Below are 24,701 nucleotides of genomic sequence, written 5' to 3' on the forward strand. Positions count from 1 at the left end.
CAAGATCAGCTGTAGAACTGTACTGCTTTTTCAGAGGGACCTTTCAAGTATCACTTCCTCTGCAAAGAGGAAGTGAAAGGAGCTAAAGGTTCTCTGACACAAACAGCTTCCCCTCCACAACAGTGATATAAAAGGATGAATGTTTTGAAAAAGAAAAAAAAAGAACAAGAAGAAAAAAAAAAAAAAAGGCAGGCCAGCCCTGAACACAGTGTGACCAAATTAGGAAACAAACTCTACTGACAGCCTCCAAAATGGACATTGTCTGCAGCAGCCTTCTATTAGCTCAGGAAGCCTGATGACTCTGTCATCTGCTGAAATTTGTTTATGTGCAAACAGAAAGGAGAAGCAAAACACCTCCTCACACTACACTGGCCAGGTTAGGCCACCTCAGTGCTCTGGACACAGTCATCAGCTGTCCTGACACAATCCTGTTCAAAACCTCCGCTGCTGACTCACCCCCTTCCAAAGATAGCTCTGCCCCTGGAAGTGCTGAGGTACAGCAAGAGGAGATGTACCAAGAGAGTCAGGGGTTTTTAGGTGCGTTTTTAAAGTGGTTAGCTGTGGCAGATGAAGCTGAGGTTGGAGATCAGTGATTGCTACGAGAGGAATGTGAGGGGGAGGAAAGAGAGGGAAGATGTAGCTTCTTGAGTAAGGTCAGAACAATGTTTTTCATTTGGCTTGGGAACAGCCTTTTTCAAACCTCTCCATTTCCACTGCAGCAGCAAAACGCTAAGCCTGCTCTGATGCTCTGCACATACAAGCAGCAACAGACAGAGTTTTAACCTGACACTCATCCCTGCTGCTGTGGGAACCTGCACTAAGCTCCCACAGCAGTCCCAGGGCAGCTTGGTGGCATCACTACCTGTTGTAAGGACAGACAAGTGACAGAGGCTAGGTTACCTCACTGTTTAAAAATCAAATCAGGCAGTCTGAGCACTCTGGTCCAGAGAGATTTGGGGTTTCTCCCTGATGCTATACTGATCATAATACATTATTCTGTCACTTGTTCCCTGCATGAAGTAGAACAACATATCACCTCCCTTTCTCTTCCAAAAAGGACCTAAGAGGAAAAGACAAAGCTCACAGCTCATCTCAGCCTGCAACCTGCTCCACCCTCAGCACAACTACAGCTGTCAGGGTCCTTCCAGCCCCAGCAGTTTGGCTACAGCAACTTTCCATGTTCAAGGCAGCCAAAGACCTTTCACACTCTAGCACCACCCACTCAGGGTGCTCTTATCCAATTCCTCATGGAATTCATCAGCTTATCTCCAAAGACACCACCATCACACACCTGCACCAACAACCACAGCTTTGCAGACACACTCAGTTGCTCCTTTCCCTAAACGGTGGCAGGCTGTGCCCAGGGAGAAAAGGTGAGACCAGACTGTTGAGGCTGAAATTTCCATCCCCACATGAAGCTTCTGACCTCTGGATCTTTCCTCAGCAAAGGACAAAGCTATGAGGGGAAGAGAGTGCTGCTGCCTCTTATGGACCTGCCAGAGAGGTATTCAGTGGTCAGTAAACAGCAGGAGAATTGCCTTTTCACTGAATGGATATTGCTATATAAGGCAGAGAGCAAGCACAGGAGTAAGCTTTGTTGCTTGAAATTGCAGACTTACAGTCTATTTTTAAAGGGACTAGGTTGAGTTCTTGCTTTCAGCAGCTTTTTTTAAACTCCTTTAAGAGACAGATACCCCATTTCAACTGACCTCTTTCCTCAGGTCCATTTCCAGGCTGGGCTTCACCCTCTCCTCCTGCCAGACTCATTTATCAAGTGAAGCATTTCCACGTACCACTGCATAAATAGACTTGACCTTGTAAAAGCAGCAGCACCTGAGCTCCCACTGATGGAGCCTCGCCACAAAAATGAACTCAGCCCACTCCTGCCCTATTTCTAAGTGAGGTATTCTCTGAGCTCCTACAGCCCCTTCTTTCATATCTCCCAAGGAAGGGTATCAGGTATATAGGAGAGGTGAATGATTTGGGGGCAATTATTGTGCCTCCTCTCTGGAAAAGAGACGCCTAGAAGCAAGCTAATGCTAGCACCACTCGATTCTTGTAACTGCTCCTGCCCCAGACCAGAGAGCAAGCAGTGGGGATAACATCCAGAGGGGACAACTCATTCCTGGTCCCAGGCTTTCTTAGATGCTCCCTATCAGCCAGGAAGAAAACTGTGGGCATGCAACTATCCAGCTTCAGGGAAGCAAGAACAGCTCCTGGCACGTGGTTTTTCACTTGCTCCCCTTCCAGCCTCCCACCAAAGATAAGTAGCTTGCCCAGCACAAAGCTGGGGATGAGAAGATCTCCCAACTCTCAGCACTACCCGATGAAACTCTGACCCTACACTCCCTGGTGGGACAGGCCACGTGGTTTTGCACACATGTACTCCTCCTACGCCAGACTCTGCTTTTAAGGCTTTGCTGTACCAGCACCGCTCTCCTGTTATCTCTGTTCCTTTAGGACTTGGCAATAAAAGAAAATAAAAACCAAACCCAAACAACTTCTGGGATGTTATCTGCTGCCTACAATCACCTCAACCCCACCTTCGGCCTTGGTCCCTCCCCTCCTGCCCATCCCTTCGAGGAGCGATAGGGAAATCGCAGGGCTGCGCTGCAGCGCTGCCGCCGATAGCATCGCTGCTCGCCTGCCTGCAGCACACAGCACTCAGAGCCGCTGCTGCTGCTGCTGCTGCAGACGAGTTTCAATGTCCTTTTATGGAAGAAAAATGAAAATCGCCTGCCCGGCTGCCGAGTGCCTCAGAGCCCAGCGAGATGACAGACGGAAACTTGCCATTTGTTGTGGTTTTGGCAGCAGCAGAGCCCAGCGTGTTCCCATGTGCAGCGCTCCTTTAAAAAGGGTGCAGTGAAGGCACCGAGAGCTCGGGAGCAGAAGGGTGCAGGGATGCAGAGCTGAGGAGGAAGATGGTAGAGTGATGAAAAAGATAGCTTAGACCATCAAGCAGGAGCCAGGACTCCAGACAAAAGCACATATGCAGGCATAGATTCATAGAATGGTTTGGGTTGAAAGGAAACTTGAAGATCATCTAGTTCCAACCCCCCTGCCATGGGCAGGAACACCTCCCACTCGAGCAGATTGCTCAAGGCCTCATCTAACCTGGCCTCGGGCAACCTGTTTTAGTCTCACCACCCTTACCATAAGGAATTTCTTCCAATATTCAGTCTAAATCTACCCTCCTTGAGCTTCAACCCATTCCCTCTCATCCTGTCGCTACAGTGATGAGTGCTCCATTCCCAGCCCCCGCAGTGAGACATGGAGCAAGGTTCTCCACACCACATTTCCCTCGATTCCTCATTCCAAATTCTGGTAGGCTGCATTCAGACAGACACAGGAGGATGAGAATTTAAATGCAGGAGCTGGGCCTTGAGGTCATTGCCACCAGAAAGACATTACAGAGGTCTGCCATAAGCGAATGTCACCTTCGGCTCTGCTCTCCATTAACGCTGTGGGGCTAAGCTCTAAGTAACAATCAAATCCAAATAAATGGACTCAGGGAAAAGCATACAGAGAGCAGCAATAAGAATGGCTGAAGAGAGAATGAGACAGGGCCATGGGACCTTCAAAATGTTTGCTCTGCTGTCAGGAAGCTGAATGAGACAGCAGCCTTCAACAGCTGGGAAAACATGTTGCAAAACAGGGAGAATTAAGTAATTCTCCATATGCACATCCTACTCTCAGGCATTTTGGACAAGCTCAGTTGCTCCAACCAGAACAAATTTTTTCCATGTAGCACACGCACCCTGCCAGCGACAGATCTTGATAGGGCTTAAGCCTAAAACCACAGCACATTTGGAGCTGGGCAGGGCAGCAGTGGGCCAGCCTGTGGCATGGAAGTGACAGGCCCCGTGGTACATGCTGGATGACATCCTTGGGCGTCTGTGTCATCCTAAACATTCCCTGCTGCTGGCACCTTGACCGCACAAACATTTCCCCTTGCACCCTATAAAGTGTTTGTAACTGGATCAGAGGTGATTGGGGCTGCCTCCTTACCTGCTCTGGACTACAAGCAGCCATGCACCCCATCACAGAAGGGCTTGAAAGATCACCTAGTTCCAACCCCCCTGCCACGGGCAGGGACACCTCCCACTCAACCAGGTTGCTCAAGGCCCTGTCCAACCTGGCTTTGAACCCCTCCAGGGAAGAGGCATCCATATCTTCCCTGGGCAACCTGTTTCAGTGTCTCACCACCCTCACTACAAGGAATTTGCTCCAAATGTCCAGTCTAAAGCTTCAATCCATTGCCCTTTGTCCTATCACTACAAGCCCTTGCAAAAAGTCCCTCCCCAGTTTTCTTGTAGGCCCTTTTCAGGTACTGGAAGGTCACTATGATGTCTCCTCAGACCTTTTTCTTCTCCAGGCTGAACAACCCCAACTCTCAGCCTGTTCCCATAAAGGACACGCTCCAGGCCTCTGATAATCTTCATGGCCCTGTCCTGACCTGCTCCAACAGTTTGACATCCTCCTTATGTTGGGGGACATCAAACTGTTGGAGCAGGCCCAGAAGAGGGCCACAAAGATCATCAGATGGCTGCAGGCATTGCAGCATGCTCCACAGCTCCTCCTCTACCTTTAAGTCTCATAGATCATGCAACAATTTATTTCAGCAAGGCTGCTCACATCAGAGTTGCTGCAAGCCATACAATGTGACTTATGCTTATTACCATCAGTTGTGGATGTGGTGTTAGCACCCTCCTACGAGAAGCCATGTTCAGACACAGCTTGCTAGGCAGAGCTCTGTGCAAGCTTAAACCTGTCTTGCTTCCAACAGAAAATGAAGGTTAAAAGCAGCTGGGTACATCTGTTCCTAGCCAGCACCTTCAAATCAATCCAGAGACATTCCAGCAGCTGAGAAAGAAGTGCCCAAAAACACCAAGTCTTAGTCCTGCAAATTAGAAGTGCACCCAAGGATTACTGTGGCCAGAAGAGTCTGAAAATAAAAAGGCAAGAGTGCAGATCTTATCTATCTGACACAGGCTCATCAATGCTCACTTCTCCAGTGTGACAATTTAGAGGCCCAGCAGGCAAACCCTCTGCCCAAACACAGCCTCATTAGCAGAGTGCACCAAAGAGCCCTGGGCACGAGGGGCAGTGAGGGCAATGGGATTTAGCACCACGCAGCCATATGCCATCACCTCTTCAGCCAGCCAGCACCAAGGCAGACAACAACCCAGTACAATAAAGTACAACGATTTTAGGCTATGCAAAAGGTTGTTTCTTGTAAGGAAAAGTCTTGGAAATACAAGTCCCTGCAATATGGCCTGGCTGTGAAACGAGTATTGAGGGTTTTGAGCTCTCCAGCACCGGAGGGACAGCGCTGCTCCGTGCATGCATCATTTCCATGGCAACGACAGCTTTCACCTCCCCATCTCTTGGCTGGCTGAAAGCCCTGCAGTGCTTTGTGCTGAGACTGCAAAGAGGGGAGACCATCTCCCCCCACCCGCAGCACAGCAAGCAGCTGGGAACAAAAGCCTTGTCTTCCCCAACAATATGGGGTCTGGGGAGGAGGGAGGCTGAGCAGAAAGGAAGGACTTCCTTTTCTGGTGGGAAACAGCACTTCTCCCCAAAGTGCAGAAGTGCACCCTTACTTCCCAGTGCTGCACAAGCCAACAAGCAACATGTGCCCTTCTTGGATTCACCAGAATTGCCAGCTCTGGTTTGCTGTGTCAGAGCATAGGCAGGAGAAACACACATCGTTAGAAATGAGACATTCAAGCACCACTTTCACGCAGGGGTCCTTGTGTAGAATAAGATGGAGGTTGACTCAGCAGGCTGGCAAAACCTCCTGGCATTGGGAAGCCTGGCTCCACGCATGGTCAGCAAGCTGTTATAGAGCAAAACCTCAAAATCTGTTATAGAGCCCAAGTCCTCAGACAGGTCAGTGCAAAAGCTCTCTCCCCAGCACCACACACAGAGAACACATCTGTAGGGTGTCTTGGGCCATGCTCTCCCTTCGTTAATTAAGCTTTTAATATCCCAAGCTGCAGCTTGGGATATTAAGAGTCAAGCTCTGGCCACCTAACTAGTAGCCAAACTTCATGCCCCACAGCTGGAGCCACGGTGGCTCTGGTAGATGGTGTAGGTTCATCTGCATGCTCCCCATGCAGCCATTCAGGCACAGAAAGCAACCAGCACTCTGCCCGTTGCTGGGGTTACAATTAGCCACATTTTGGCCCCTGCAAAGTGCAAAATGACTGGAACTACAGGTGAGATGCATAAGCAGTGACCTGGGTATGCCTACAGCTCTTCTTACTGAGCCCAGCATACATATACACACTCAAAATGAAGGCTTCCAGCTGGTTTCTATCAGTTACTTGACAACATATCCATAGCTGGCCCAAATACGAATCAATCTCTCTGGAAAATTTAAGTGAAAGCCTCAGAGTAGTAACATGAATTCTCAAAGCAAGACAAAAGATCCAGGTGATGGAGCACAGAAATACAACAGGTCCACCATCTGGTCCTCCTCTACCCACTCCTGAAGAACCTTGAGGCTTCAGGGAAGGCACATTTTTGACCTTTCCCTTTCCACACTTTCCCTCACTTCAGGTTCAGCTGTGCAAGTGCAGTCCTTCCAACTGGAGAAAGACTCCTTCCAGGATCAGTCATCACCCCACTGAGGCTGCCAGAGGCACTGCTAGCAAAGCCAATGCATCCTCTCTCCAGCCTCTGAAGAGTTCCCTAGATTAGCCCTTTCCTCCCTAAGGGCAATGGCTTCCTGCAAGCAACAGCATTAACTGAAATCCTTCATTCTGGAGAGAGACAAGATAGCAGGAACATGAAGAACCACTGCAGCTGATAGTGTGAGACTACACCACATCCTGCTATCCAAATTCCTCACCCTCAACTTCAAATCCTGAAGTTGTTCAAGACTTCTAAGAGCAGCATGAAGCTACTCAGCAGATTTTCAGCTAATGAATCAACACAAGCTGTCCAGGAAACCAGAAATCCAGCCCAGTGGAATGCTGCAACCCCAGGGAGGGGGGACAGGCAGTACACTAGGAAGGAAATGAAACAGCAAACCAGAAGGAAAGGAACACTTCAGCACTGACCCCTTTTACCACAGTTACTGTGCTGCATTACATTGCTCAGGAAAAAAAGCAACTTGGATTCGTTTTGCACACTGAAGCGCTGATGCTCTTCAAGCCCGAGTTTTGCTCTGTGGTGCTGACACATCTACACTTGGAAAACAACTCGGGTTTTCGCAAGAACAGCAAGACAAAAGAGAGTTGATTTAAACGTGAACCAACATTGCCACCTAGTGACCAGCAAACTTCCTCACTCTCGATACTTGGACGCTCCCTCAGAATCGCATTTCTTCCCCAAATGCTAGAGGTGAATGTTAGAAAAACTTATCTGGAGATGAAGAGCTCTGAAAACAGAAGTGCATTTTACTCAGGGAGCTTGCTCCTCCCAGTGAGTTCAATTTTCACTACAAGAAGCAAAGCTCACTGCTGGCAACTGCCATTTTTCCAGATAACAGAATTTGGTGACGACTTTCTCCTTGCCAGCAAACAGTGGCATCACATCAATATGAGAACCCAAGGCTATGGCAGCTACAAGCTCAAGGTTAATGCACTCCAGAGGAATGTCAGTGATTAGCAGAAATCTCTGCTGGGGGACAGGCAGCTCCCTGAACGTTGCAGGAGAATTCATTGTTGTGGCTAAAGTTATGCAAGACGCCTTTGTATCTTCAGTGCTGAACACTGATACTCGCTGGCACCAGATGCAGGCAGGGTTCTGCAGACACTCACAGACTGGGAAACACATTTCCATGCTTCTATTTTTCCCCAGAACAGATGGTGCAGAAGCAGCAAGTTTTCCCCACTCCATCCCCCCACACTGGGCCTGATGATTTTCCTGTTACGGCTATTAGCAAACTTTGAGAGAAGCACAAAGATCTTTTGCCCTTCGAATGGCTCACATTTCAGTCAGCTCTTCCAACAAGTTTGTGTCACTTCCAACTGAATCCAAAGTATTCAGGCAACAGCATAAAAGAAAAATGCAGATGCTGATTCTCTTAAGGGTAGCACGCAAGGGCGTTCTCCAAAGCTTCATTAGATAAAGGATCACAGTTTGGTTTGATGCCTTCTAAACACCCAGCTCCTTGGACACCTAAAACATTTCTGTATATTTAAGAGCAACCTATGGCATCCAGAAGTTTTTTTAGTTAACATCTTCTGAGGAAAGAAAGGAATACTGCTGTATTTGAACAACAGTGTCCTGAAATTGCTCTGTCCAGCCACACACTTTCACAGAACCTCATTAGGCTCACAGGATGTTAGGGGTTGGAAGGGACCTTTGAAGATCAAGTCCAACTCCCCTGCCAGAGCAGAACTACAGAATCTAGCACAGGTCACACAGGAACACATCCAGATGGGTCTTGAAAGTCTCCAGAGAAGGAGGCTCCACAACCCCTCTGGGCAGCCTGTTCCAGTGCTCTGTGACCCTCACAGTGAGGAAGTTCCTCCTCATATTGAGGTGGAACCTCCTGTACTTTATATCCATTTATTTATATCCACCTCCAGTTTATATCCATTGCCTCTTGACCTATCCCAGGGTGCAACTGAGCAGAGCCTGTCCCTTGCTTCTTGACCCCCAGCCCTCAGATATTTATAAACATTTATTAAACCCCCTCTCAGTCTTCTCTTCTCCAGACTGAAAAGCCCCAGGATCCAGCACATACCTTGGCTGCTGCCCCACACAGCCACAGTAGATATTCATTCACCTGCTACCAGGAAGTGTGAGTTCTCCTGCACAACACTCCAGAAGACACCAAATGGCCACACATCCCCCAATTACCTTTCTGCAGCGGGGATTAGGGCAGCTGAACCTCTTCACATCGCTGTCCAGTAGAGCTGGAAAGTTGCAGAATGGACACCTGGAGCCCATAAGAAGTAAGAAAAAAAGATATCATTAATGCAGAGTGCCAAACATCTTTGCTGAAAGTGGATTTAGTGAGCTAGCTCTGAGGTAGTTAATAAAGCTGCCAAGCAAACGCCTGCCGCCGGCATGTGCCGACTACTGCCTTTTTGCTCCTATTTCTTCCATCACTTTCCTGTTTGCAATCAAAATATTATATGCTCAGCACTGCTTTTGACTATGTAATTTAGAGGATCAGCACAGAGCTGGCAAGCAAATCTTAGGGGAGACAAGTCTATTGAATTTTAATCTGCTCCTAGTCAAAGGCAGACCAACCTGTATAAAAAGAAGCCTGAATTAGTAATACAGCTCTCTGAAAGCTTCCTATCTCATAGTCAGCACACATTTAGGGTTTCAGGGAACAATTTTCTACCACAGTAAGTGCAACCTGCATCATCTGCTGGACACTCACCTGACAAGCTCATCAGCACAGGCAGCAGCCACCTCCTCCTCAGCTTTCCGCTCATAGTATTTACAGAGGATGTTCTCTGGAAGCACTTTCTCCAGCTCACTGGTGGGGAATGAACATGTGCAACTGCCTTCCATGCAGCTGAGCTCTGACTAGGGTTGAAAGGAGAGAGCTCAGGTTCAGTATGATCCCAGCAAATAAGAAGATTCAGTATCTAGAACATGTCCAAATAAATCAACACAGGGCCTGGCTTAGAGACAATAGAGCTTAAATCAGCAGATGACTGTCAGAGAATAGGTTTGCTACAGAAAAAACAAGACTAATCAATCAAACAGAGCAGGCTTTCAACAAAAACTGAGTATGAAGGTGCTGGGATCACAGTTCACCCACTCCAAGCCCACTCTGACCACAGAGCAGCCCATTCCTCCTGTACAGTCTCTGCTCATGTACAGCATGTTGTATTACTGTCAGTGGGGTCATATAAAACACAGCTGCCAGTTTATGTGCCCACATGAAATACAGACTCCAGAATACAAAAGCATCTCACAGATTGATCATCATATCCTAAGGCAAAGGAGCATGAACACCTCAGAGCAGGTTAATGACTTGTTTATAGCTAAATACTAAGATAATTGCCAGCTAAATTGGAGACTAAGGTTAATAGCATCATAGAGGAACCAACCCCCAAATTAAGTTGGGATCACAGTGATTATTATGAAGGACAAACACTCTTAGCTAGGAGGAGACTGGCCAGAGATAGAAGTGTGTTCTCTGTGTAGATACCATTTGTTTTCAAGTAGAAAATTAAAAAAAACAGATGAGTGCAAGTTGTTACTGTCACTATGAACGCTACAGAAAACTTTCCTAATGATCCAAGTTGCTGATCATGGAGCACAAAAGATGGAGGTTAGCAAACCAAAATCCTGTTCAGCAAGGATCCCACTGTGAAGTTGTTGGCTTCACTTGCCAGCAAGACTGACTTGTTGGATTTGGATTTCAAGATATAAATTCAATTCAAATATTTCCTGGGAAATATAGTTACATCAGATTTAAGCAACAACACTACGTGAACAGCACCATGAGCTCCCCAAAGCAATTTACCCATCTTCCCCCTGCTTTCCCCTTAGGGAATTTTCCACTTGGGAAAAATCTTACCTTCCCAGAGCCAAAGACTGCCTCCTGAGCATATTTAATTAGGCACTCCTTGCAGAACAAGTGACCATCTGCACACTGAGTGAGCTCTTCAAAGGCAAACTCCCCATAACAGCAGCGGCACTCTATCATCTGACCATCCTGCAGCCACAAACAGAGGTATCAGCATCATCAGAACCTCTGTAGCTACAGCAACATATAGACATACAACTGCAGGCCATAAACAATGTCAATACTGACTGTAAAACAGAGCAACAGATAGACAGCATTGCATTAGATACCCTACTTGGTGGTCAAAACTCTCCATTACAACTGGAAACTCTTAAGTAACTGAGTATCTACATGTCCTGTTTGACAGGCTTCTCGTGGTGTTTAGTAATTCTCAGCTCCCAGGCAGAAAAACATCCTGGGTTTGGGAAGCTGCAATGACAGGGAAGCAGCAGAGAGCACAACCATTCTGTGGGGAAAAAAAAAAGCCAAAATCCACACCTCTTATCTGTTGCCCTCTAAAGGAACATTTACCCATGTGCCTAGAGAGACTGTCTTGGCTTCTTCACTTGCAGGAGTGAAGAAGCTTGCCACTGTTAAAAACTGTGTGGTCCCTTCCTCAAAATGGTCCAACACCTCCAAATTTGAAAAGAAATTGGCCATTGAGAATGCATAGGTGACCCACAGCTTCTGAACTGATCTCTAACTCTTCTCTTTAAAAAAAAAAAAAAATCTGAATCAGACCTTTAATCAGAGTGCACTCTGCAAATGAGGAAGTTCCAGTGGCAGAGCTCCAGCAGCAGCAAATCTGTTTTAAAGAGTCATAATGGTGGTAGCAAGAGTGAACCTGGTACTACCCTGTTGCAATGTTTGTTGTGGTCAGTAAAGATAAAAGCAGCAGCTGACTGAATTACTGCAGATCATTACATGCATCGATACTTTCTTGCTGGGCTCAGCTCCTACCTTTGCTAAAAGCCAGTCAACACATGCTGTGCAGGTTCTGCCAGCTCAGCAAAACCAGCACAGTGCCAACGCAGCTTCAGAAAAGCTCCACAAACCCAAAGAGTCTGTGGAGCAGTAAGTACAAAACAGTGTCTATGCATAAGCTGAACTCAGGGGACCACATTATAGATACTTACCTTCTGATATTGCTCCTCATTCATCTGCAGAGCAAGGAGAAAGTCTGCATGCTGCAAGAGAGACACATGCATCTGTATTTACAGAAGGAAGCAGTTTTCCAGCCTCTATGCTCTGACATTATCTCAAGGCTTACCAACCACCACAAAAGGCTCACTGTCTGCTTACAGCATCACTTCCAATCCATTAAGCTATTTATGATTCAGCTAAAACAGATGGGAGAAGTAAAGGCAGGAAGAACAAAAAGAATTCTACATTATGGAGGGCTGCTGGCTCAGGTTTCCATGGGCAGTGATGATCTCACCCAATGGGCCCCTCCAGAGAAAGCCCCAAGGAACATTAGCTTTGTGTTGAAAAAGAGACACTATCCATCTGCTCAAGAGACAAGGATCTTTAAGGAGCTATTTTAGAAAGAGAGGTAGGTGCAGAGCTGTGGATTGAGTCCTTCCTCAGGCTAGGAGGGCAAGACAACACACTACCATGCTTTGGACATATGCCCTCAGACCAGGACAGGATGTTCTGGAGACACAGGCCTGCCAACCTGTGGAAGGCAGTAGGGTGAGTGGACACACTGCCTTGGGCCTGGTCATTATTCACCACCAACACAGAGCTGCAATTACAAGCCCTAAAGAAACAGAGAAGCCTGCTGACAATTAAAGAAAATTAATTAGCAGAGCTTTTACTACTTCATACCAACTAAAAGGGCCAGAACAGCATTTGCAAAAGGAGCAGACATATTTAAGCAAATGTGAAACTCTATGCTTGACTTTTTTTCCTTCAAAAATGAGTTAGAGTCATGCACATGAACAGGTAGGAAAGGGCAAAGGCAGGCAGGCAGTGTTCTGTCCAGCGTTTGAATTCCTCCAAGAGGCAGATTTCCATGTTTAGGGCCAAGACCTCCATGGTAGCTGAAGTAGTTTCCGACAGGAGATCAAAGCAGCTCCCACCACTCACCTCTGCCATCTCTTTAACTTTCTGCTCATAAAATTCCTTCTCCAGCAGCACAGGTGGGAGAAGAGACAGCTTGTCATAGGACCTCCAGTGCCGCCTCTTATTCTCCAGGAAGAACATGCGCTTCTCGATTTTCACATCCCCTAAAGCAGAGTTAAAGGCACAATGAAATGGGATAGAGCAGCCAGAACAAAGCTTCAATCCTCCTTCCTCCACACACCAAACTTCAGCATCTCAAACATGGCACTGTTCCAAGCAGAGGCAGTAATGAAGAATATCTCCAGAAGAGGCACCGGACAGTGAGAGAAGCAAAGCTGGTTTGGGACCACCTCCCTTTTAAGACAAAACCTTTCTGCTGCTAGCCAGCTCTGCTTAGCACAGTAATGCAGAAAGCACTAAACACATACAGCTTGGTATTTACCTTGCTCAAATTTGAAGTCTATATATGAATACTGATTCATTTCTTTCCTCCTTTTCCGTTTCCCGCTGGTTTCGGGAGACAGCTCCTGCCATTTTTTGATAGCATCTGAAAAGGCCTAGAAAACAATGACACAGACTTAAACCCTGCCTGCTCCTGGAAGGAAGCAGAAGCAGCACACACTTCAAATTGAAGCACAGTGCACAGATGTGTAAGGCTGAGTCCAAACCAGAAAGCCAAACACCCCATATAGAGGCAAATATGCCTCTTCCCTTTCTCACCTTGTTGCTTTATGTAGTCATAAAGCAACCCTTCCATAAAAACAAACTAGCTGACCAACACTTTCACAGCCCTTCAGCTGTTAACTCTAAAACAGCTGGTGTCCACTGATGCAGCAAAGCTGGCTGAGATTTTCAGGGTTTGGTTTGGGTTTTTCATTTCAAAAAGAAATGAAGTTCAACTACTCAGCACCCAAGCAAGTGAAGAGACAGCCAGGTTTTGGTTAAGTTGTAGAATGGTTTGGGTTGAAAGGGACATCCAAAGGTCATCTAGTCCAACCCCCCTGCAGCCAGCAGGGACATCCTCCACTAGACCAGGGTGCTCAGAGCCTTGCTGAGCCTGAGCTGCAGTATCTTCAGGTATGGGGCCTCAACCACCTCTCTGGGCAACCTGTTCCAGTGTTCCACTACCCTCATGGTGCAGAACTTGTTCCTAACATCCAATCTAAATCTGCTCTTCTCTCGTTTCAAACCATTGTCCCTTGTCCTATCACTGCAGGCCTTTGCAAACAGTCCCTCTGCGGCCTGCTTGTAGGCTCCTTCAGGTACTGGAAGGTCCCTGTTAGGTCTCCCTGGAGCCTTCTCTTCTGCAGGCTGAACGCCCCCAGCCCCCTCAGCCTGTCCCTGTAGCAGAGGTGCTCCAACCCCCTGATCATTTTCATGGCCCTGCTCTGGATCCACTCCTGAAATAGCAGAGAAATAAGCTGCTCAAACAAGAGGAGTATATCTAAGGAGTGGATCCAGGTCAAAAGCTTGAAGACATTTACATTCAGTTTGCTGACCCTTAAACCAAGTGTCTTTGCAGCTCTGTTTTAGTGAAACTCTTACGATGAAGACTCATTCCACAAGCCATAATAATAAACAGGACAGTGAGACTTGGCCTTCTTTTCAACCACATGCAGTCATTTAACTAGCAGCAGTTAAATGTTTTAAGATTTAGCTAAATGTTTAGCTTTTATTGGCAATAACCCCACTTCAGCTGCCATGGACAGGAACACTTCTCAGTTTAATTCATCACCTGCCATCACCTAGCTGGGGGTTTCCCTATTAGAGAAAGTAAAAACTTCCTGTAGCATTCTGTCTGCCCAATAAATTTTGCAAGTCTCTACTAAATGGATTAATACTTCTTAAAAGGAAAGGAAGATTATTAAAAGCCCCACAACCACATGCTAGTAGATGGTGTAGTAAGGCAAAAGCCATTGCACTGCTCTCCACAGACACAGAAGATAACCCCAGGAAGGAAAACAGACTTGAACTGGAGAACCTTTCGTGTGATTGCATAGTGTCCCTTGAGTTCATGTAGTGCCCACTTAATGTCTTGGCTGCTCAGCATTTTGAAGTCTGCCATGAGGAGGTCAGCTGCCTGGACAAAGCACCGCTGATCAAGTGGGATGAGTTTGGAGAAGTCAAAGTAGTCCACTTTAGGCACCTAAGGAGAAAATGTGAAAGAGATGAAGTGTCTCTACATAAACACACACAAGAACATCCCAAGCCATGCTGTCAGTGATCAGGACCTTCTGTAAGACTACCAAAATGCAGGTTACATGGCACCCAGCCTGAGCACCTATCTTAACCACAGGCTCAGAGCACAGGGTGGGTTGAAGCCTACTGGCCTTTGTGTTTGCGTGGGTAACCTACCCTGAGCTGCACCTCACCCCAGCACTTAAAGTCATTGTGAATGGATACATAAGGCAGCAAGGAGAGGATGCAGTTCAGTTCTAGAAAAGGTGAACAGCTTCACTGGTTCAAGGTTGAGAGATGTTTCCAAGAATAAAAAGAGGTATTCAGCATTTCTCTCACAGGCCACACAAAGCTAACTCAGACCAAAGCAGCTCTGAGATTTTTTTTTTCTTGTGAAGCAAATTTTAAAATAAATCAATAAAATCAAGAAGCTGTAACAACATTTGCAGTTAGGAGGCTGATAGGCAATGCCTAAAGGCCACACAAGAGAGACCTGAGTGTTGAGCCTGCTTCATATGACAGAATAACCAGGGAATTTTTGTCTCAGTTATCAAAATGAGCACTTCAGAGGCAGGCAGGGCAGAAGGTCTTGCTGAAGGCAAAAGTGCAGCTGTGCCAAACGGGAAAGTTTCGGAAGTCTTCTTGCAAGCAACTAACTATTGCTATTTAATGCCACCTTAAATGTACCCAGAGGCCCTCCTATAAAAGGCAGGGGTCAACCAAGCATTCTACAAATGTGCACTAACAGAACCAGACACCCAAAGCTCCACTCAGGTTGCACAGACTGGGAGGAGAGGCATGCTGTAGATGAGGACACTCTCACTTGCCTTTGTCTCATCTTGGCTGGAAAGCAGGCTGCTGCTGGGATTCAAAACCACTCTGCCCTCCTTCTTTGGGTAATCTGGATTTTCCAGAAGAAAGTTACAAAGTCTGAAAAGATAAATATAGATAGCTCAGGGGCTGGGAGCTCAGGCTGTCCAATTTTTAGTATCCCACTATGATGAGGTTAGGCAGGAAAGGCACAGCATGACCTGTAAGCACCAAAGGAGGTCCTAGATCAGAGCAAGCTGCAAGTAAATGAGTGAGAATGAAGTAAAGAATGACTGGCTGTAAGACTGCAGGAGGAAAAGCAAGAAGATTTGCCTTTTAACAATTACATTTATATACAAGAAGCTTGTATGGGTGAGCTGCTAACCAACCTACAGCTCTCCATACCAGAGGTGAGCAGTCAGGCTTCCTGCCCCACTCACACTCATGGGGGTAAACCCAGGTAAAGTGGGACCTCCTTTGGGCATGTGTTCAAATCCTGCATGACTCAAAGTTGAGGTGCACTGACTTTCTGCCACTCTGAAATTAACATTATGAAGACCTTACAAGAAAGAACAGTCACAAAATGAGCAGCATTAATTGAAATCTAGCTGTCATCTACTGTGGCCAGTACAAATGCATAAAAGCAGTATACAAACGCCTACAAAAATCCATGAAAGGATGAAATCTTCAAGGAAAGATTACAGATTTGATTTTGAATTAAAGCCTCCAGTCCTAATCTATTTCCAGAGTAGAAAGAGAAAAAAAAAAGTTTAAAATGTGTTTACATACAACATGTACTCTGAGTAACAGGTTTCATTGTAATAAAGCTTGAAATCACACGAGCACTGTCCAGCTTCCACTACAAACTGGTCTAGCATTCAGAAAGACAGTAAAAAAGGCTGAAAAAAAATGCCTACTAGCCTGTAAATGCAGCTTAGCATTTAGCATAGGTCTGATCACAAACAACCTTGTCAGGTAAACGTAGTATAATTGAGCTTTTCAGATTAGCAAAGACTCTAGCAAGTAGCTTCAGAATACTCCATTGCTGAGATCCACAAATACCTCAGAAGCCCTTTTGAAAGGGAAGCTTGCTGTAGGCTGAATGAGACTCTCACAGCACTAACCAGCTGCACTAGCTGGGTCAAGCCGTATCAGCCCTTCCTCAGTTTCCCCAGCTATAGAATAAGATCCTCCTGAAAGGAGCTAGGACAAGCAATTAACATTTGTAAAACGTCTTGAGTGAGAAGGTGCTAGGTTGCAGCCAAGACATAATTGCAGCTAATTTACATTCCTGATGTCAGAAATCAGTTCCTAATTAAGAAATCTGAACTGGCTGGAAGCATTAACCCACTATCAAGGCATGATTACTTTAGCCCTCCTTTCACATTCAAGGCATTTCTTTTTGTTTAATCAGGTACCCAGCTAGAAGCTTTTGACTGAGTGTGAATGCTTCTGCACACAAAAGCTGAATAGATGATACCCTGCTAAGAGGAGCTCCCACATCTTACCTTTCACATCAGCTGAAAGTTGGAAGACCATCATTTCAGAAAACAACAAAATATCCTGGCTGCTGAGCATTTCATAGCATCCAGCCCTCCCCCTCTGGCCCTTTTGGCAAAGACAGCCATTTTAATGCAACAAAACAAACTTCAAGGAGCTCAAAGCACTGCAGCTCAAGCAGCAAGAGTTGGAACTATTCTGCATGTTGCCATTCACTGCTCAGGATTTTCAGAGCTCTTAACCTTCAGCGTCTGACAATTAGTTAAGTGGGTCCCAGAGCACAAGGCACAGCACACACTCGCAGCACTCTTCATTAATATCTGCACCACAGGACACAGAGCCAGTTAAAAGCCTCATCCCTGCCCAAACCCAGGCACCCTTATTTATTATATTTCAAGCCTGATTCAGCTTGACATGCCATAGAGATCAAAGAGACCCTGCCAGCCAGGCTGACCAGTGCTTTGACCCATTTGTTCTCACACAAAAGATGCAGTGACAACTCAAAAGATAGTTTGGTTAAAGGAATAAAAATATGGAGAAGAAATCTTTATCATCCAGTAAGTGGGTAATGCACCACTGAGCAGACACTGTAGATGGCCCACAAGGAAGCCTGTAAGCACCTTTTCATCTCACTGGGTCTGTGGCTCACAATAGGAGAGAAGAGATTTGGGGAGCAAAAAGGGAAGGAACACATTAAGACTGAGAGAAGCCCATACTGGGAGTTAATTCTATCAGGCTTTGCTAAATCCCCAGAGGACACAATAACAAGTTTGGGGTTTTCCCCTCCCCCCCACAATCTGGGAGAGGGTCCCTGCAACCAGATGCCTGATTTCCACAGCCCAACTACCCTGGGGAATGGCCCTGCTGGTCTTCTACACTCTCCAGGCAACCACTGTTCACATGAGGTGCACCAAGAATGTGGCACAGGCATTTGAAAATTGCTCTCATGTTGACCACACCACCACTGTGGGGAAAGCCAAGGAAGGGGTTAGAGGCTGATGATTTTCTAACTCAGAATTCCTGCTTTGAGGACATGACTTGACATCATAGGCAAAAGCATCAGAATAGAAAATGTATGCCCCAATGGATGGGATCCCCTTAATTCTTTGCCAGTTAACTCTTTGATGATCCAATAACTAATTCTAAGCCTCACACACTTAAATACTGCTTAATTAGTGGCCCTAATGAACTGGAAAAGGCATTGGATTCATACAAGTCAGAGGGAATACTCTGGCAACTAACACCTACCTAGTTCTTCATTCTAGCATCACATAACTAATTTTAACATGTTTGAGAGAGTGGTGACAGCTGCAGAGAGAAAGACAGGGCAGACACATCACAAATGATTTACTTCAAACCACTCTCTCCTCCATGCTGCTGGAGCCAACACACACAATCTTCACTCTCCAGCTGTGCAAGCTTTGCCCAGAAGGCCAGGGAGATGATGCAACTACTTATCAATAAGGTTAGTGACTTCAAAACTTTTGATTCTAACCCAGAGATACCAAACACGATGAACACCAAGGTGCTCTTGAGCTGCTACCACAACTAGGAAAGCACCACTCCTTTTATTTCCCTTCTCGGCTCATGTTTCTGCTCAGTTTGACCCAAATCAGTCCCTCAACAAACACCTAGAATCAATCCTACCAGCCTTTAAATGTTTGCTCTAGTCTAACTGCAAAAAGTGATGTGAGAGAACTCAAACAGCACTGCTGCTGCTTGATTAAGTAAAGAGGATAAAAGCCAACATGATGACACTAAATAAAGGTGTCTAACAGGTCAGCTGCACCTGGAAAAAGCCAGAAGCCAGTGAAACAAAGAGGTAGGAAACCATTTCTTCAACTCAAAACTCACCAACCCACTCTTCTTGTTATATTTTAAAGAAGTAGATCTCAACATCTTAATCCTGATGCTCACCCTTTTAAAAACTTCTTAATGGTTAAGAGGAAGCTACATGTAGTATCTTTAAATAGCAATTGATCTTAAAGGCCAAGAAGCTACACAACACAGCATTAGAGAGGATTTAAGCAATGATCTATCAGAATGGAAAAAACTTCTCTGCTCTTTGGCACTATCAATGCCAGTGCTGACTCTCAGCCTGCATCAGTAGCAGGTTGGGGAATGGAGCTGTGACTGCAGCCAGACTGCTGTGTGATACACCCTGGCTGTACTTACACATTTAAGTCATAGCAGTTCTTGATGCTGATTAGTTCTTCAATATATTCCTTCTTCACATCTGGGAATCTTGCTTCCTACAGTAGGAAAAGCTGAAGGTTACATAGGTATTAGAGGAGCTGTGTAGCACAACCTAGCAACAGCATCAAAAACAAAGACTTATAGGTGACTATCTGGCATGCTCCTGAGACAAGGGCCAAAGTGGATTTCAAGAGACCGTTTACTACCATCCAGTCTGCACACTGCAAGCTGCTGGGTGTCCACAGGATGATTGCTAGCAGCTCTCACAAGAGTGTGGGTAGGGGTGGGAATGGCCATGAGCAGCTGGTCTAACAAGTGAATCAGGCTGGATGGAAACAGGAGAGGCAGGTAGGTATGATCTACAACACAAGAAAAGCTAATATTTACCTTCAGACAGAAGGGTAAGGAGTTCCAGATTGTGTGCTGAAAGACAACATTCCAAGCAAAAGGGAAAAAACCAACAGCACATACACCCACCCAAAGCACCCAGACAAGGGCAACAAGATCAGAACAGCCAACAAACCACTACTGGTAGTTCTGTGAAAGCTCTTCCAGCACTGACCACATAGCAAAGAGCCCTCTCTGGTGCTCTCTTGTCGGGTTTCTGCACAGGTATTGCAATTGATTGCACCACACAATATTTTACTTTGCAGGACTGGACTGTCAAACAACCCTGACAATGCAAAAGTATCAAACCAAGTCACTAATCAAGAGGGTCTTCTCTTGGGAAAGAGCTGAGTCTTGCTGGGCTGCTACTTAATATTTTCCTCAATCCCACTTTCCCCAGAGAGAATCAGATTTGGGATGTGGAAGGAAGATTTGGAGGGGATAGAGTGAGGTATGTGTTAAGACACAGATGCAGTAACACACACTTGTTTGCAATAAAGTATTCCATAAGGCATCCAGAGAGACCCCTCCTCCCTAGCAATCAAGGGGAGGAATGTGCACTGGACAGGAAAATCAGACACGTGAAGTGTCACCATATTTTTGTTTTGTTGTTTTAAATGCACATCATCTTGTCTGAGTTGCTGAATATACTGATGGTTAAGGTACCCTTCTTGGTGGTGGTGGTTCAGCTCTTGTAGATAGTGTTCATCATGCTAAGCTTCAAACAGAGTCCAAGTGGAGTGTGTGGGCATGAGACTTTACACTGCTTACCCTTATCCAGTAACCCCTCAGTGCTGCTCCTTGGAAATCCATACTGCAAGGGCAACCGTTACCCCTGACCACCACAGTGGACCAAACTGCTTAAGGAGGGCCAGCTGAAAGCAGCCATACATCTTTAAGCCTTCTCTACCCTACCCTCTGACCCTCTGTCAGTGTTTAGTGTCTCAGTTTTTTTGTTTAACTCTACACCCATTCCCAATCCATCTCTATAGAGCTGGGTTAGGAATCAGCCAGACACAAACAAACCAGCAGAACTGAGAGGGCAGTAGCCTTTAGGGGAACAGACCCCTGTTCTTTCACCTCACTGTGCCCTTCAGATCCTGCAATCAGGTGTGCTCAACCCTTCCAGCCAAGAGTCCATCCCAAACCAAACAATGCCCTTGACATTCACATCCATTTCTGCCATAGTGCTGGGGTCAGTCTTTCAAACTAGGGATCTCCAAGACAGTTCACTGCATGCTTCTCATCTATCGCATTAGCTAAGTCTCAGCCAAAACAAAGAAATTGCAGCTGAAGTCAAGAAGGTTGTGCTTTGGGCACGTGAAACACACCACCTTGCAAATCCTGTCTGAGAAGAGTGTGCAGGGTGCAGGCACACAGGCCCTGGGCATACTTACTGTCTCTCTGATGAGCAGCACAGTGAGGTCCTGGTCCTCCCCAGCAGCTCCTTGTTCTGGCACATTACTAGAGCCAAGCTCATGAGAGTCCTGTGCAGGGAATGCTGGCCCTGGCTGCTCATTGTCTGTCACTGCCTGCTGACCTGTTTCTTCTGGTGGGTGTGCTGGCTGGGGTGAAGCAGGACCTGGAATCCCATCCTGCTGGGGTTCTGGGCGAGGGAAGGCTGGCCCAGGAGCCTCCTCTCCATACGCCCTCAAAGATCCTGGGTCTGCTTCAGGTTGCCCTTGCTGAGGAGCACAACCATTTGCTACAGTATGTGGCTCACCTTCCAGCAGCTGGAAGGATGGGTGAGCCAGCTGGTTGTTCTCCTGGATTTCTTGGTCCATGGTAGCTGCAGCTGTTCCTCTGAGGTTTTGCTCTGGCTTTAAGTCCCCTCCTTCCCATCCCTGGGCTTCCACCTTCTCTTCCTGTGGTGGTGGCAGGTCTGCATTCTCCAGACTAATGATGTCTCTGTCAACACCAGGCTGTACACTTGTCTGTATTGCTGGAAGCAAACTTGGGCCAGGCTCCTGGTTACTTGTAAGTTCAAAAGTGGGGTCACTAAGCTCAGATGACCAAGGCTGCTGTAAGGCAACATTCTTATTCTCATCCCTGCTGGGTCCAGCACTGCTCTCCACCATGTGATTATACTGATCTCCCTGGCACAACAAAGTTGAGGTCTTCTCCTGTAGATGTGTGCTCCTTGAGGGCTCCAGAGCACTTTTAGATCCTCCTTCTCCCACAGTATTTGCACATCGCCATTGAGCAGCAGGTCTGATGACATTGGGACGCAGAAGCTGCTGATGCTTTGGGGTCTGACAAAGAAAACAGACAAGAGTAAGGCAGAGAGTTTTTGTCTGCATGTCAGAAGCCTTGCTCCAGATGATCTTTTGCATCTCATCAAATTTCTGACAGGAAACAGATGAAAAGTCTGTTTAGCAAGGTGCTTAATAAGGCACAAAGCTGCAACCCACATACCTTTGTTTCACTGAACTCCATTCTCAGTGCTAAGAGAATGTTTGGCAGAACTGGGGATGCACAGGACTTTCAGACTGGAATAACTTCCTGAGCTCACCTCAGCCCCCACTTTCCTCCCACTAAATTGTCTGGGAAGGAGGGACTGACAGCATGTTTGCATTCCCACCAACTTATCTAAATGGGCAGAAGCAAAGCTCAAAACATTTCTCTCTGGCCTTGCTTTTGCCTCTGGCAGATAGACTGCTGTATGCCAACAGAGTCCAAATATTCTACATTACTGTTTTCAGGTAAGAAGCAGAAAGGTTGGCCTTACAACCCATTTTCTCAATGCCTCTGGTCACTTTAACAGGTAAGTGGAATATATTCTTAATATATCTTAGATATGGAATTAGATACTCAATCAGGGCAAACTAAAGCCTTTGGTCCTTCTCTGTGTGACTGCTTGTGCCACTGAAAGGAGATTTTTACCAGGTGGGATGGCTTTGTAAAACTGCAAAAACTTCAGTGGCTGTCACTGCCCAACAAGGCACCAGACAGCAGAGAGGCAGCATAGAAGGTCAAACAAGGCATGGTTTGAAGACCTGCCTTCAAGGGAACATCAATCAAGTCCTCTTACAAAGCATTCCACTTCTCTGGACTGACATTGAGAACATTGTGGAAGCTACAGCCTTTGTTAGGTAGAACTTGAAATACAATGAGTTTAACAGTCTGCTTCTCCCCCATCCTGTGCCCCAAACATGACTAAACACTTAACACCACAAAAACAGTGTCCCATCAACATCCATTTCAGACATCCTGAGAAAGTCACTCTAACTGGACAGGACTCTCAAAGGAACACATCAGGTATTTGCATGAGTTGGCCATAAAGGGAAGCATAAGAGTGAAAAATTACCTCTGTCAAGATGACTACATCATCATCCTCTTCCTCAGGCTGTTGCTCCACTGGTGTTTCCAGCAGCAATGGCAATTCTTCATCTGAGGAATCTGATATCATGATATGGCCTTCGTCCTTACGGTTTATCCGGTCTGCAGGGAAGTAAAGTTGGCTGTTTGCTAAAGGTAAATAACTGAAATCACAAGGCACAGGCACCAGAACACCTGGAAAAGCAATCTTCACATTTGCATGGCAGCAAGAGGGAAGAAGCACTCAGAGGTCACTGGTTCCTCTGCAATTTACTGCTCCCTCAGATCTCTGAGCAGAACTCCTGCACAAACTACAGCTCACCACAATGACACCATGCAAGCAACTCACTGACAATTATGTAGAGATCCTTGTAGAATGGTTTGGGTTAGAAGGGACCTTAAATATCATCTAGCTCCACCTCCTGTCATGAGCAGGGATACCTCCTAGTAGACCAGGCTGCTCAGGGCTCCATCTGAGGGCCCTAACTGCCCCCCCCAGATTCTTCTAGCTCAAGCTTCAGCACCAGATTCTTCTAGCCCCAGCTTTCAAGCTACTGAAAAAATATTCTGAACAATGTACAGAGTGCTTTGTAATTTCTGCAGAGAGGTCCTGGACTTTTCATCATTTCAAGGATGATGTGCTTTCTTCTATTGATGTACAGTGTGTTCTAGAGGAGAGATAAGGTTCCCTGTGCAATGCAGCCTCTTTGCAAGACTGAGATAGGTCCCCTGGCTGTGGGTGAAGAAGATATCCTAGTATTAGGTGACTACCCTGTCCCTCAAGGCTTGTAAAGAGTAGAATATAGATGCTACTGAGCACAGCTGCTGGAACTCCAGCCAGAAAGAGAGGATTTCTACACTGCAGGGACAGCACACAACCATGCTTTCCCTATGACCTAACACGTTTCAGCTTATGCTTTTACCATGAGTATTCACAATTCTCATTTATTACTCCTCAGGCACACACACAGAGCACCTTTTCAATGCCACTCTTGGAGGAACAGGTGTCAATATGTACAGCCCTGTGAGGACAGGAATGCAGAACCAGCCTACAAGGTCCTCAGAAGGGTGGAACACTACAAGCCCTTCAGATCTGCTGAAATACCTCTGCAGGATTCTCTGATTCTGTGGTGTTGCCAGGAAGTCAGCAAACTGCCTTAAGGCAGTACAACATGAGAAAGGCAAGAGTCAAATATTTTGCATGTCAGCATAAAAAGAGAGAATTTTCTGTGGGTGGTTGTGAAGGAAGTGTAACAGAGCAGTGTATGACATGGCAAAGCAGACCACCAGCAGGCTCCCACTGACAGCACTCCTGCAAGGGGAGCATCATGGATCCTGCTGCTTGCAAGCAGAGCTCTACCAGGTTTGGGAAATGTGCACCAGTGGCTGCTCACCTTTCCCTCTGTGGCTACGGAAGCTCTTCAGGTTGATCACTTCTTCATTTCCACCCCTCTGTGCCATTTTAAACAACTGCACCCTGAAGTGTCAATACCTGGGCATGGCCAGTCAGGCTCACATGAGGAACTAGAAAACAAAATAAAAACAGAAGAGTGTGAGGAGAGACTCAGCAACACCCTAGCTGGACTTACCCGAGACTAAGCCACTAAATCATTTTGGGGTTCTCCTGGCTCCCCCAGAAGAGTCTCTCCATGAGGATATTTTTCCCTCCCAACTTGTCAGTGCCTAAAAGTAGACATGTTTATGTCACCTTCTGTTCTGACAGTTAAGACAGTAAAATGAAGAGTGCAATCAGGCCCCA

The 24,701-nt window shown here is 46.3% G+C and overlaps 1 protein-coding gene across 1 annotated transcript in view; it reads right to left on the reverse strand.

Annotated features, from left to right (window-relative positions):
* RNF216 (ring finger protein 216) overlaps positions 1-24,403 on the reverse strand; it is a 64,654-nt gene extending 40,251 nt beyond the window's left edge. The window contains exons 1-12 of the mRNA XM_054391159.1: positions 24,337-24,403; positions 22,932-23,065; positions 21,022-21,876; positions 19,217-19,293; positions 15,559-15,661; positions 14,535-14,699; positions 12,996-13,110; positions 12,578-12,717; positions 11,626-11,676; positions 10,502-10,639; positions 9,350-9,498; positions 8,818-8,896 (exon numbers count right to left, since the gene is read on the reverse strand). Of these exons, the coding sequence (XP_054247134.1) occupies positions 8,818-8,896; positions 9,350-9,498; positions 10,502-10,639; positions 11,626-11,676; positions 12,578-12,717; positions 12,996-13,110; positions 14,535-14,699; positions 15,559-15,661; positions 19,217-19,293; positions 21,022-21,876; positions 22,932-23,065; positions 24,337-24,403 (2,073 nt within the window). The remainder of the gene's footprint in view (positions 1-8,817; positions 8,897-9,349; positions 9,499-10,501; positions 10,640-11,625; positions 11,677-12,577; positions 12,718-12,995; positions 13,111-14,534; positions 14,700-15,558; positions 15,662-19,216; positions 19,294-21,021; positions 21,877-22,931; positions 23,066-24,336) is intronic.
* Between the last annotated feature and the right edge of the window lie 298 nt (positions 24,404-24,701).

The sequence above is a fragment of the Indicator indicator genome, chromosome 22, assembly GCF_027791375.1.
Source record: "Indicator indicator isolate 239-I01 chromosome 22, UM_Iind_1.1, whole genome shotgun sequence".
Taxonomy (NCBI): domain Eukaryota; kingdom Metazoa; phylum Chordata; class Aves; order Piciformes; family Indicatoridae; genus Indicator; species Indicator indicator.